This window comes from Amphiura filiformis, chromosome 17, assembly GCF_039555335.1.
Source record: "Amphiura filiformis chromosome 17, Afil_fr2py, whole genome shotgun sequence".
NCBI lineage: Eukaryota > Metazoa > Echinodermata > Ophiuroidea > Amphilepidida > Amphiuridae > Amphiura > Amphiura filiformis.
The window spans coordinates 26,150,865-26,164,719 of NC_092644.1; the positions used below are offsets into that span (position 1 = coordinate 26,150,865).

The window sequence follows — 13,855 nt, forward strand, 5'->3', positions numbered from 1 at the left end:
ATAGTTCAATCGAGCAAGGCAATTTCATAGTACCGGGTCACATAAGGCTACGATCGCATAGAAGTATACTATTCGGGTATACGATGCACGTTTTGAAGGTGCACGCGTATAGATTAAATCGAGCAAGGTAATTTCATAGTACCGGGTCACATAAGAGCTATTCGAAAAGGCCGTATACCTGCGTATAGTATAGTATAGTGGGAATCGCGCATGTTCGATTTTTAGTGCAGCGTATACCGTCCAAATTTTAAAAACCTAAACCATATGTGGGCAAATTCATTTTTTAATTGATGCACTATCTAATTCTGCACATTATGACACCTCATTGAATGCAATGTGACCTCAAGAAGTAAAGTTACAATCATTTGATAAGACGAAGAAAATGGGTAAACTGACATACTCGATATTCGCTATACGAAATACGCTCATTCGATCAGGCTGAGTTCACATAGTATACTCCTATATGAACTCAGCCTGAACGAATGAGCGTATTTCGTATAGCGAATACCGAATACCGTATACTTCTATGTGAACGCAGCCTAAAGCAGACATATTTACTACATGTGGTACACGTATACATATAGGGAATGTGTGTGAGTATTACCTAATTATAATAGGGGCGTATCCAAAAATAAATTCACGCCCTTTCAAATGTCGAGACTAAGTGCAGGCCCTATGACCACGCATGCTCAATACAATTAGTGTGACAAATAAACAAGGACCACGCGTGTTCAATACAATTAGTGTGACAAATAAACAAGGACCACGCGTGTTCAATACAATTAGTGTGACAAGTAAACAAGGATCACGCATGCTCAATACAATTAGTGTGACAAATAAACAAGGACCACGCATGCTCAATACAATAAGTGTGACAAATAAACAAGGACCACTCGTGTTCAATACAATTAGTGTGACAAATAAACAAGGATCACGCATGCTCAATACAATTAGTGTGACAAATAAACAAGGACCACGCATGCTCAATACAATTAGTGTGACAAATAAACAAGGACCACGCATGATCAATACAATTAGTGTGACAAATAAACAAGGACCACGCGTGTTCAATACAATTAGTGTGACAAATAAACAAGGATCACGCATGCTCAATACAATTAGTGTGACAAATAAACAAGGACCACGCATGCTCAATACAATTAGTGTGACAAATAAACAAGGACCACGCGTGTTCAATACAATTAGTGTGACAAATAAACAAGGATCACGCATGCTCAGTACAATTAGTGTGACAAATAAACAAGGACCACGCATGCTCAATACAATTAGTGTGACAAATAAACAAGGACCACGCGTTTTCAATACAATTAGTGTGACAAATAAACAAGGACCACGCGTTTTCAATACAATTAGTGTGACAAATAAACAAGGACCACGCGTGTGCAATACAATTAGTGTGACAAATAAACAAGGACCACGCATGCTCAATACAATTAGTGTGACAAATGAACAAGGACCACGCATGCTCAATACAATTAGTAATCAATTATGTCTAATCTCATTACGTCTAAATGCTTCAGTGCACACAGACATGATGCTACACACTTAAAAATATGGGGTCAAATTTGACCCTTTTTAGTCGGTACATAATTGACAGTCGCTTGCAGGGTCAAAAATGACCCTCTTGGGGTTCTTTTTGGCCCCGTGCGGGGCGGGGTTAAATTTGACTTCAAAAGTGGTTGTTTGCAATGAAACGGGGTCAATTTTTTTAGTCGGTGCATATGTGACCCCGTATTTTTAAGAGTGTAGGATCCGAGTCTTGTAGAAGTTTGGATGTTTCGGAGCTCTGTTTCTTATCTCGTGTTGATGAGCCTTTCGTAGGTAGAATCAGTTTTTCCAATGCCATAAATGGTGCTTCAGCACACACAGACATGATGTATGCTGCTGCATATGATAACACTATGGTACCCAGGAAGAGATAGACCTAAAAGAAAAGGAATAAAAGTATACAATGTGACAGTAAAGTTAATTCCCAGGTGAAAGAAGGAGAAGACAAACTTACTCTCACTTTTCATGGGTTTTGCACTGATGTCAGGGTTAGGTTTTTGCCCGGTTTAAACCGGCAAAAATGGCAAAAAATGACAAAACCTCACAAAAACAGTTTTTGCTAAGCGGTTTTTTTTCCATCTGCGGCAAAACCCTGCGAACCCTGACTGATATTACTCATGCTTTTTGTGGATAAACCAAAGATTATACCTTAAAGCAATAATGTGTGATTTGCATAAAAGATAGATTCCTATTTAAATGTTAGTTTTCACTGATAGCTACTGATCACATTGTCCCTTTTAATTTCGAGCCAAACAAATGAGGTAAAACGAAGAAAATTGCTACTTCATTCCAGCGCCTACATTGCATGATTCATCTCGCCGATCGTATTATTATCATGATTATCGGGAGCTTCACCATGTTCACGCAGCAAATGGGATGTACATTGCATGTACATTGCACATAGTACAAACAAGACGTAATAGTAGAGAGCCCACTTTCTGGCTACATAGGGTCCCGTGCAACATTTTTGGACAAAGGTGCCAGCCGGGTTAAAATTAACCATAAGACGGGCCATAAGAGTCTCATCTTTCTGATTAAACCGGCTGGCATTTCTGAAAAGTGACGTGAACTGAGATATTTTGGTTAAATAATGTGTTTTTTGCGACTTTTTTCCAATTTTTACCCATTAAAAAAATGTCAAATCTAAAAGTAGCCATAACTTCAAACAGAAATTGACTGCAACCTTAATTTTTGCTCTGAGTAATAGAGGGCATATGAATATTTTATATCTGTGAACAAAAATATTCCATCATATCAATTTCAGGCGAAATTTGAGTTAAAACATGTTTTTTTCGTGATTTTTATAATTTTTTACCAAAAATACCCATTTTGACGCTATTCTTTTTTTAGCGAAAATGTATTTATTTGACAAGAAATGTATATCAATAATCGTCACAGAGAGTATCGCAAACCTGTCAGAGTCGGTCCTTTGGGTCACATCTCTATGGGGTATGGGGTCATCATTACACCGTGTAAACATGCCAAATGTGCCTGGACACCTCGAATAAGCCGTAAAGCCCCCCTTTGGTCATTTTTACTTTTTTACATATTTGCAAAGAGCATGTTTCAGGGATTAAAATGACACCTCAATGAACTTCATATGACAATCAGAAGCGAAGTTATGGCTTGTTATAAGTTGTCATGAATCAAAACGCGAAACCGAGAAAAACGCGTTCAAAGTTAGGGAAGCATAATGACCATTCATCAGATGGGCCTCAGCAAAATGTAGATTATTTCATATTTCCACTTATTTCTTTAAAATAAAACTTTGTATGTGTTTAGAAGAAAGCTTAAACATTTCAAATCTGCAACAATCTCAACTTCGCCAAAATACGAGATTTGCATATATTTTCACCTGTAGCTCGAAATGAAGTTTGCCGAGTTTACGGCTCATTCGCCGCGTCCAGCCACAATGTTGTTCTGGCGGGAATAATTCTGGTATACCCTGCGCACAAGTATAACCCTGACCCCAACACTAAGTAGTAGATAAAGGGTTCAAAACAGACCATTACCATATATAATCGGTGTCTTGTTGAGGTAAGGTGAGCATGTTAGTCGCTCGGAAGGCGAGACCCCGAAGGGGTCGAGCCTTCCGAGCGACCAACATGCGAACATATACGGTGAGCCAAAATAAACGAATTTGATGTTATGGTTTATTCATTTTCCGAAAGACAAACTGGAAAAGCTGATATGATTATCTTGTGTAAGTTTTAGGGTTTTCCAAAAATAAAAACACACCGAGACAGTGTAATATTATTCCCATGTGTCCTGCGTTCGAGTCTATGAGTCTTATCTAGTGTCAATTGCAATGATTTGATCAAATCAATACAACATTGATTTTAACGAGAGATTCTATTCAATTCACTTGTGGTCCCACTCGATAGCCTTATTAATTCTTTATACATATTATTAATATTAATAATGAATATGTAAATAGTTCAAAGGTCAAATTACCAAAGTGGGTGTGTTTTACTTACACATGACGGTAACTCATTTAACACCATAGAATTTATATTTATCTTTAATATACTTATAGAACAAATGTCCTGAACCAAATCAACGCATATTCCTGGGTACCCTCCTCGACCTATTTTGGTTGGGGTTAGGCCGCAGATTGTTGTAGTTTTTCTACATCTAGTCTTGTGGCCTGTAATGTACTGCATTTTAGGTGCAAAATATCCTTGGTTGAACTTAATTTGTAAGACCTCATGGCTCTTGTTTTGTTACCAGAGGATGATTTAAGGAAGCCCCATCATGCACTGTAAAAGTGGTATCACTAGAGCTTCAACTGCCACTTTACTTTTCAAATCCCATTGAACTCTGTGCAAAAGATGTTGTTTTAGAATTGCCCGTGTGTCGTCATTACTTGGTCGATTTCAGATCTAAAGTGATGTATGCATGAAGGATAATTCACACCTTCTGTACATAACATAAAATGTGAAATCGACCAACTTTTTGAAGGTGTTTTTATTGTAAATATATCTGTCCAAATTCAAATTTAACCATGCACGTGTGTATGCAGTGGGCGGGCAGTGGTGTCATGTTCACTCACACAGCTGTGCTAACCGCAAGACTTGCTGGGAAGTGCTTAAATCATCCTCTGTTTTGTTACCTACTTTGTCGGAATCTGCGTTAGTTGGGAGAGGGGGGACAAAGGTAGATTGACATCCTCGTCCTAATTATACAGGCTTTAAGAGACATAATACAAACTAATTTGCATTATTCAATAAAGGTGTTCTTGGTGTCATTCAATACACACAAGTATTGTTTACCATCTTCATTTAAATCTAATATGCATAAACTTGCATACTAATTTATGCTGATCGTGTAAAATATATTAAACTTTCATGCATTTTAAGTTTGTTGAAATGTCCAAAAAGTCAAATAATGTGGCCAGTGTTTCTAAATATGAACATGTACTTCTCTTGTTCAAAATTTATTGACCTGACCAAGATTATCTTGACCTGGCCAGATTATCTTGACCTGTCCACATTATCTTGACCTGTCCACATTATCTTGACCTGACCACATTACTTCATATAATCGACAGTTGACCAGACTCTGAACAAAAGAAATACAATAGATAATGGAACAAAAGAAGAGGCCTAGACGTATATAACAGGATAAACCTGTATTGCACCATATAGGAATACTGGGTGCGCAGAGTTTTTGTTTTGTTTTGTTTTGTTTTGTTTTTTCTTGGGTTGAGTTGGTTGCATTTTATTTTGTTGATTTTGGTTTTAATGGTGCTTATTTGTTATTTTGACCATTTGCGTCATTTTACAATACGTTTATTTATCGCACGCGCCATTGACCGTTTAGGTAAATCCCACACTTCCTTGCGGTTAAACCCAATATGTCGCCATTTGACGTCACGCCGCTGCGTAACTTACCATATTGTAGTCGCTGTAATGAAACGGCGTGACAACACTCCTGTAGTAGACATATATTAAGATTGGATGTAGTAGATAGGCACAGTATGTGAGCTTAGCTAATGGTGCAAATGCTGACCAACTAAGTATACTGTTTACTGGACCTAAACAATGAAAATATAAATGACACATGTAAGAGCATAATATTTAGTACCCCATTCATCTATTTGGCGTACGGGGTAAGCTCATGAGTAATTGAGTATGATATAGATGTAAGGCAGAGACTTTAAAGAAAAAAAAATACATATTTAGCAATAAAAAAATAAGTCTTTAGGTGATATATAGCATATTTGGGCAATGACTCATGGAGCAGAAGTAGGAGTGGCTCAATTCAACACAGTATGGAAAGGAGCATGCTTAAAAAAAAAAAAAAGGAAAATAAATGACACAATTTACTTTCTGTTGCTAGTCAAAACGATCTTGGTATCATGGTCACTAATAATTTGAATTAGAAAATGCATATTAATCATATGATTTGCAAAGCTAACCGTATTTTGGGCTTGATCCGTCACACTTGCAAGTGAAAGACCCCCTTACTCGTAAAAATTCTTTATTTGGCCCATGTCAGACCTATTTTGGAATACGGGTCAGAAATTTGGAATCCATCTACTAAGGGTCTCATTACTGCCATTGAAAGAGTTCAAAGGCGTGCTGCCAGATTCATCCTTCAAAGTTCTGCCCCCTATGAAGAGCGTCTTACAGAACTCAACCTTTCTAGTCTTGAGGACCGACGCAAGTTTAAAGATAACATCCTGCTCTTCAAGGGTTTACATGGCATGTCTTTTATCTCATTACAAGATAGAGTGAATTTCCGTGGCACTGGATCCATTTCTTTAAGATCTTCTGACTCGCCTACAATTATCCCAAATAAGTGCAATACCAATATTTTTAAGCAGACATTTTTAACCGTGTATACAACTCCTGGAACAACCTCCCTGCTGACGTTAGGAACGTTCAAATTTTCAAATATTTCAAATCCGAGCTCCTTAATCACTACATCTTAAATTAACCTGTCAGTATTCATAAATAACTTCATCGGGATTGTTCATAACTCACAATTTGGAAATGTTTCTTCTGTGCATGTCCAGGAATACTTCGGTATGGAGGTCTTAGGCGCATGCCTCAGTGGCGTTTCGTGCTGCACCGTGGTACTTTCTCAAATTGACGCCACCAGCATCAAGTTCCAGCCGGAATCGGATGAGGAGTGTGAGAGTTGATCAGTCAATTTGATATGGTGCTACGGTGTGGTGCGGAACGTCATTGGGGTGTGTAGGGGATCTTTTGTGCCGAGGTGTTCTTGGATTTGTACGGGGGAACATTTGCAAATTGCAAAATCAGTTTACCTACTTTGTGCAATTTCACTAATGGTGCCTGTCCCCTTTTTTCAAATCTGCCGCATAATGACCCCATTTTCAAAAAACTTGCACCCATGTTATCATAATGGATGGAAGCTACACCAAATGACCCCCCTTTTATCCTCCTTTTTTGGGCCAATATATGGTAACATTGCACAATTTTGTGCGCTTTGCGCGTACTGGCCCAGGAAATGCCCAAATTATAATCTTGGAATAAATTTTACATTTCCATAGCGCTCTACAAATAACACATTGCTTTTGCTCCAAAACAAAATATGTGACGTGTCATGTCAAAAGGAGACACTTTTGGGCAGGATCGTAAATGGAGAAATAGCCAAAAATCTGCTGGTGGGTGATTTTTTCACAATTTGGGTTTGTTGCTAATTTGTGATGTTATTAATGTTAAAAATATTGTCTGATAGTTTCAGACCGGAATGTAACTGGCATCTTGTATTTTTGAGACATTTTTCAAGTTAATTCCCACTCTCAACATTGTCAATAATATTTTTAAAGGCCGATATCTCAATATCCAATTTTATAATACCATAACTTCCAAACTCAATATCTTTGCTTTGGAATGTCCAAATTCATTTGGGAAAACGGCGTTGTGGAGCAAAATATCTCTATATTTAAGATATGTAAAAACCTCAAAATTCATAACCTGCCCAAAAGTGTCTCCTTTTGACATGACACGTCACATATATATGGAAGACAAAATAAAATCAACAACAATAAATTACACGTTAGGAAAAAGGTATGTCTTCAGTAGCCGCAGATGCCGCTTCTCTAACATAAACAATGAGCTTGTTCCAGAGCTGGGGCCCGAAAACAGCAATCCCCGGCTCTTTTATTGGAGCGTATATATGAGAGTTTTACAAAGATTGCTAATATTTAGAGCTCCATCAAAAACAACACGTAAGTTCTTTAACATTGGCAGGTGGTTTGATAGAGTGGTTGCCCAAGTTCAGCTCAATGACGGGAAGCTTACTGAGAGCTCTACTGGTCGCACTGATGAAAAAATCCGCTTTATTCTGATTGAGCTGCAGCTTATTGATGAGTCCACTTTCAAATTCTCAGCGGCATAACCCTGTCCGAACCCCCCCCCTCCCAGAACCAAAAGTCGTACTGCGGCAAGCACATGCACAGGTACGTCACTTTCATATTCCTACCTTATTCTCCGGGCCTTATTCTCATCTGTTTTACCTACCTCCTTTTCCAATTACACAAGCGAACACAACCCATGACACAGCCGAGGCCCATAATGTTCTAGACACAGTTCCGTAAAATACTGCTTCAGGTTTGGTTTGGGAATGCCCCTGAGGTGTTCTGTACAGACCATATACTGTTCCAAGGCCTGTTGCTATAGCATAACACCATCCTAGCAGAGCACCCAACTGAATTTACAAGATGAAAACAATTGGTTAATATTAGTCAGCAGCATGGTAAGAATGGGTGTAGGACTGAACAGGATTGGGCTTAATATTTAGAGGCTGTCATAGGTCACTCAGGTGAGTATATTGCGTAATTAACCAATCATATCGAAAGGTTTGGCTACAAAATAATCTGCGATTGGTTTTATCAAAACCCCGATAGTTTCCTTCATCATGTCAATCAGAAATGTTTTAATGTCGAATGAAAGCTAATACTTGCTGCTAAAAATACATTTTTTCATTAAGTCAACAGATGACACAATTCAATGTTTATTGCAAGGCAAATGTGGTAAATCTGTTGAAAACGACCTATTCACGCACAATTTATGACCAAGATGTAGGTTTTATAAGTCAAAATCCCGATTGATCCTTACAATATTTCCAAATGTTATGCCATTAAATGAGAGAGCACACTTATATTGTCCATATACAGTGGAAACTCTTTAATACGAAATTTGTGGGGGCACAAAAGTTAGTTTGTCTTATCAGGATTTTGTCTTGTCCATCACATATTACATATGGATTCAGTGCCAGGGACCTGAAAATCAAGCTTGTCTTATCAGGTTTTTTGTATTATCAGAGCTTGTATTAATGAGTTTCCACTGTACTAGTTTCATTTCAATGAGCAATGTCAAATTCTCTCTAAATTGCAAATCTTGTGCAAAAAGTTAATATTTTCACCTTTTTTGTCATTCGGTTGTAAATGAACAATGAGCAATGACTTTGCTTAAAGATCGCTTAGAAATGGAAGACGGTAAACACTGTATACTTTCATTTCTGGACAAAATTAAATCCGCTATTTTGGTAAACTTCAAAGAAAATTCACATTGTGTGGCAAATATGATTTTGAATTTCCCAATCATTTAATCCATACAGGTACAATGTTTTAGGACAGAATTGCTGCAGTCTAAAAAGTTAACATTATTATAACATGGTAGACTTGGAACAAATCTTTACTTAGCATACGGGCGTATGACACCCAAATTAATGCGACAAAAGTGCAATGGTGATGAGTTCCGGTGAAAACTATACGACAACTTGAGGTAATTTGGTGTCCTTTGGGACTTTATAGTTTTCTATGAGGTTGGCATGTTCTAATTACAACGAAAGAATGCAACATGTTAATCAATTAAATGGACCTGAACTTAAAAACTAACGTTTTTTATTTCACACCACCAAATAATATTACATGATTATGCGCCCTTAATTTCAATTCTCAGAAAAAATCATAGAAAGCTAATGTAAGCATTAAAACGAGCAGAAATTTGCATAATTTTGGCTAAATTTGGATTGGTCATGATTAGTAATATTAAATCCTGCAAGTGCGCCACAGATGGGAGAGATCGAGAATTTTTTAAAGATTTTAATGATAGTCTATAGAGAAAGACTGGCATCCTTTTCACTGCGCCCTTATGCTAATTGCTAATTAATACATGCATGACTGCCGGGGACTAGCTTGAACTTGGAAATTACATGTATCCGGGTACTCTGAAAGCCGGTTAGATTTCATGATGGACTTTGAATGTATTATGATACTGGTGATGTGAGTAATTATGACCTATTCAATGGAATTGGCCGAGAGTTAGCCGCGGAGTTTTAACATTTTAGCCCTGGCATAAGTCCCAGCCCCCACCCCACCCCCGGTATCCTGGCCGAGGGGGTGGTGGAAATGGACAGCTACAAATTATAGCCATATCATTAGTAGTAGTGATAGCCTAAATTATAGTTGCATAATGAGTTTATCTTCTAAACGGCTTTACCCGACACGTAATGGCGCGAGTCAATTGAACGTCATTTTGTACGTAGGAAGTTGCAATTTAAAAAAAAATACTGCGATAATCTAAAATGGCTGCAATTTTGCAATGAAAAGTCAAATTAAGTCAGAACATGTAGATCTATAACACATTGCATTGGTATGCTTAAGCCTGGGGCATGATCTATTTGTTCTTGTACTATAAAGAAATGACATTCTTCACAAGCTTATAATTCACATAGCCATATTAACATGTACACACACACCCCACACACCAACACACCAATGACAATTTTGTTTGTTGAAAAACAACTATTTTGTCCGAGATAATTGCAGACTCCAGTCCTCTCATACGGTACCCCAACCCTAAACCCTACACCTGGGCCATAATACTAACCCTAATCCTAGCACTAATCCTAACCCTAACCTAACCCTAATCCCAACCCCAACCATAACATACCCTTAACATGCAAACCCTAATCCTAAATCAATTCCTATCCTACCCTCCAAACCCTAGTCATAGAGATCATAACCATAAGGAGGTGCTCCTTTTAAATGGATATTGATTTGGACATTCAAAATCATATTTGCCACACAATGTTAATTTTCTTTGAAGTTTGCAAAAATCGTGGACTTAAGTTTGTCCAGAATGAAAGTACACAGTGTTAGTAGTTCTCAGAAGGTTGAGGTAATATGTTTAAGCTCACGTTCTCAGCCCAACCAAGATCCAGGATACCTGACCCCTTTCCCCACGGAGGGGGGGGCTCAGCTCGTTGAGTCATTGGCCCTCATCCTCACCTTTGATATTTTCCATCGTTTCCTTGGCATCTCATATAAGACATAACCTACAATCATGCCGACAAGGTAACTGTTGATTCGAGACCAGGGTTTGATGTATGTCAATGCTTTAAGTTCGTTAAGTTTTTTTGGATTCCTGTTTAGCAAAAATGTTACATTGTTATTGTTATGTTGTGGCTAGACTAAGCGGGAGAAATAATGTGCCCCCCAACCAGTTGAACATACACAAAACTGCACTATAATGAAAGACAAAGATAAAGACAATTTATCGCGTCTGACGTCATTTGTCAATCAAACTCGAGCACGGTTTGTTTACAAGTGTCGTGATGATGACTTGCTGAACGCGGATTTATAACCGGGCGTCTTATTGTTAATTTTGCACCTTTCGACATGCAAACCATCTCAAAGGTTAGGTCTTTATAGTAGGAAACTTTCTTTGGCGAAGGCACCATGTCAACAATGCCTAGAAAAGCTGCTTTTTGCCTTGTAAAAGTACGTAATATTCGCCATTTGCTGCTATTCCTTTTCTCCGATCAGCACCAGATAGATCGGTCTTCCTTTTACGCGCCGATTAACCTGTGTAAACCAATCAAGGAAGGATCGTAATTGACAGTGACATCAGACGCGATAAATTGTTTTTAGCTCTGTCTTTAATTATAGCATGACTTAGAGGATCCACGAAGGGTTTCCAGTTTGATCAGCTCGTAATCGCCGGGAATTGTAAGGGTTTAACCCTAACTGTGCACAAGGTGTTTTTTGCTATTGGAAGGAAAGAAGAAACGAAAAGGAGAGAAGATGAACAAAGAAGTCACTTGGTACCCCTGGGATTCGAACCTCGGACACCTCGCATGCCAACGCAGAAGATCACCGACCTGTAGCCACACGGGTGACGCTGGCCTGGCCAGCGATTCCCTGGGTATATATGACTTAGGCTGATTGCGTCAATCGCATCACGTGCAATGCACCAGCAGTGAATTTAAAAGTAAGATTTAGTGAGATCTGGTTCAGTTATGGTTAATTTTAATTTAATTAAATTTATTAAAATACCACTAAATTAAAAAAATAATAATATAAACATTTTTTTGGCCCAAATTTGACCTCACAGATGGATTCACCAAATCCTTGCCATTCTAATTATGTATACTTTTATATACTTTAGACCAACAATTTAGCAGTTATGAGGCCCAACATTTTCCATAATACCATGGTTAAGGCCACCCTTCTTCACTTACTTTTCAAGATCATAATATTTCATGTACGCAACAGCAAGACTGGTAAAACATGCAGTCATAAGAGCACCTATAATAGCATATCCAATCTTGGAATATCTGAAAGTAAGTCGGATTTTTTTATTTTGTAAAATTAATAATTAATTCTCCAGATTCAAGAGTACAGGCGTATGATCTTCAGACAGATTATAGAACAGAAGTCTTATGTCAAAGGTAAAGAACAGAAGTCTTATGTCAACATTAGTGTGTTGTGTTGGTGTGAAAATATTGAGCTCGCAGGGAGCTTTCAGTGCTTTTGAAACTAATTAACTTAATTTGACACCCTTGAAGTAAACAAAAACAAAATTTGATGTTTTATTTGGGTGCGAACAACCTTATTTTTCGCATCGCAAAAGCAAAAAACCGTTTTCCAAAATAATGTAAACTGAAAAATTTAATAGCCTTACAAATTCGCCAAACTATTATAGATCATTGAGTGGCGTAGTGACGGGGTGCCGTGGAGTGGAGCTTTGAGCTGAAATTTCAAAGGCATTTAACATCAATAAGACAAAAACAAGAAGAGTCCTTAAAAAGGACAACGTTCCGCTAATGGCCTACTGGTATTGAAAATAAATAAATCTTCTCTTTCTTGACTCATGGCAGTGAAGTTCAATCATTTTGTAATATAATATACATTACTCCAGTCCACCCAGTACTATACAAGAACACTTTCATGCAAAGCGTCAGTGGAGGGCGCTAACTAACTATATATATTATATTTACAGGTAGTAGTATTTCTAATAGATCGCAATAATTGGAGAAAGCTTGTAGTCGACTGATGATGATGATGAGTATTTTTAAAATCACATGAAATAAATATTTTGTTTCATTTGCTGCTGTGTGTGTGCAGCATTAGTTGTGGAGAGTCACTGATTATTATTCCGAGAAATGAAACTATTGGAACCAGTGATTGGCTCAGTTTTCTAAGTAGTTACAAAATTGTTGGTTTCTTTTTACATTTACTCATGTAAAACTATGCACACATGGTATAACACGCAGTTTGCACTCCCAATTGAGCCCAGTTTTCAACTTGCTCTCCTATTAAATTGACAAAAGACAGGTGAACAGATTCTCACCTTTCAGGTTTGCAAATGTATTTAAATGTATGCTATCTATGTAAACAATAGCCCAACAAATGCTCTATGAGTGCAATATCTATAGCCATAGTGATAGAAAGGCATCTATCTAATCATGTGCAAAATGTTCACATTTTATTTGCAACTATCACATTGTCCTTATGCAAGTTATGTTATAAATATGATATCATTATTTTGTACAACATATTATTAGATCTTCAGTCAGTATTGCATTTTGTAAATAATACATTAAAATTAATAAACAACAAAATTATTTCACTTGGTACCTTGGTCTAGGTCATGAGAACTACTGGAGAGCTTTATGGGTTTTTTTTAACTGGAGTATTTTCAATGTATTGCTGTCTTCACTTCAAAATAACTTGACACACTAAGGCGTAAGTGAGTTTTGCCTGTAAGGTCATCAAGTTCAATGAATTGGGCTAGGTTCACTAGCTGACATATAGATTTAACACACTTGTTTGTTATACTAGTAAGTTACAATTATTACGCCCAGTGCATCGCCGGCAAAGACGGTTCACTCCTGCAGTATTATGTTACAACACCTGAAGTAGTTCGATAAAATCAGCCAAATTATACCCATGTTAATCGTTTCACACAAGCAGAAATGATTCATTGTGTACTTATGTAGTGCTTTTCAATACATTAATACATTT

At 37.5% G+C, this 13,855-nt stretch overlaps 1 protein-coding gene across 1 annotated transcript; it reads right to left on the reverse strand.

The window, feature by feature from the left end:
* Positions 1-1,643: 1,643 nt before the first annotated feature.
* On the reverse strand, positions 1,644-12,142 carry LOC140137537 (nose resistant to fluoxetine protein 6-like). Its single transcript, XM_072159250.1, has 5 exons — positions 12,070-12,142; positions 10,838-10,973; positions 8,064-8,250; positions 5,463-5,605; positions 1,644-1,945 (listed from the first exon to the last, which is right to left on the reverse strand). The coding sequence occupies exons 1-5, from the start codon at positions 12,126-12,128 to the stop codon at positions 1,730-1,732; spliced, it is 741 nt and encodes a 246-aa protein (XP_072015351.1). The 5' UTR covers positions 12,129-12,142; the 3' UTR covers positions 1,644-1,729.
* Between the last annotated feature and the right edge of the window lie 1,713 nt (positions 12,143-13,855).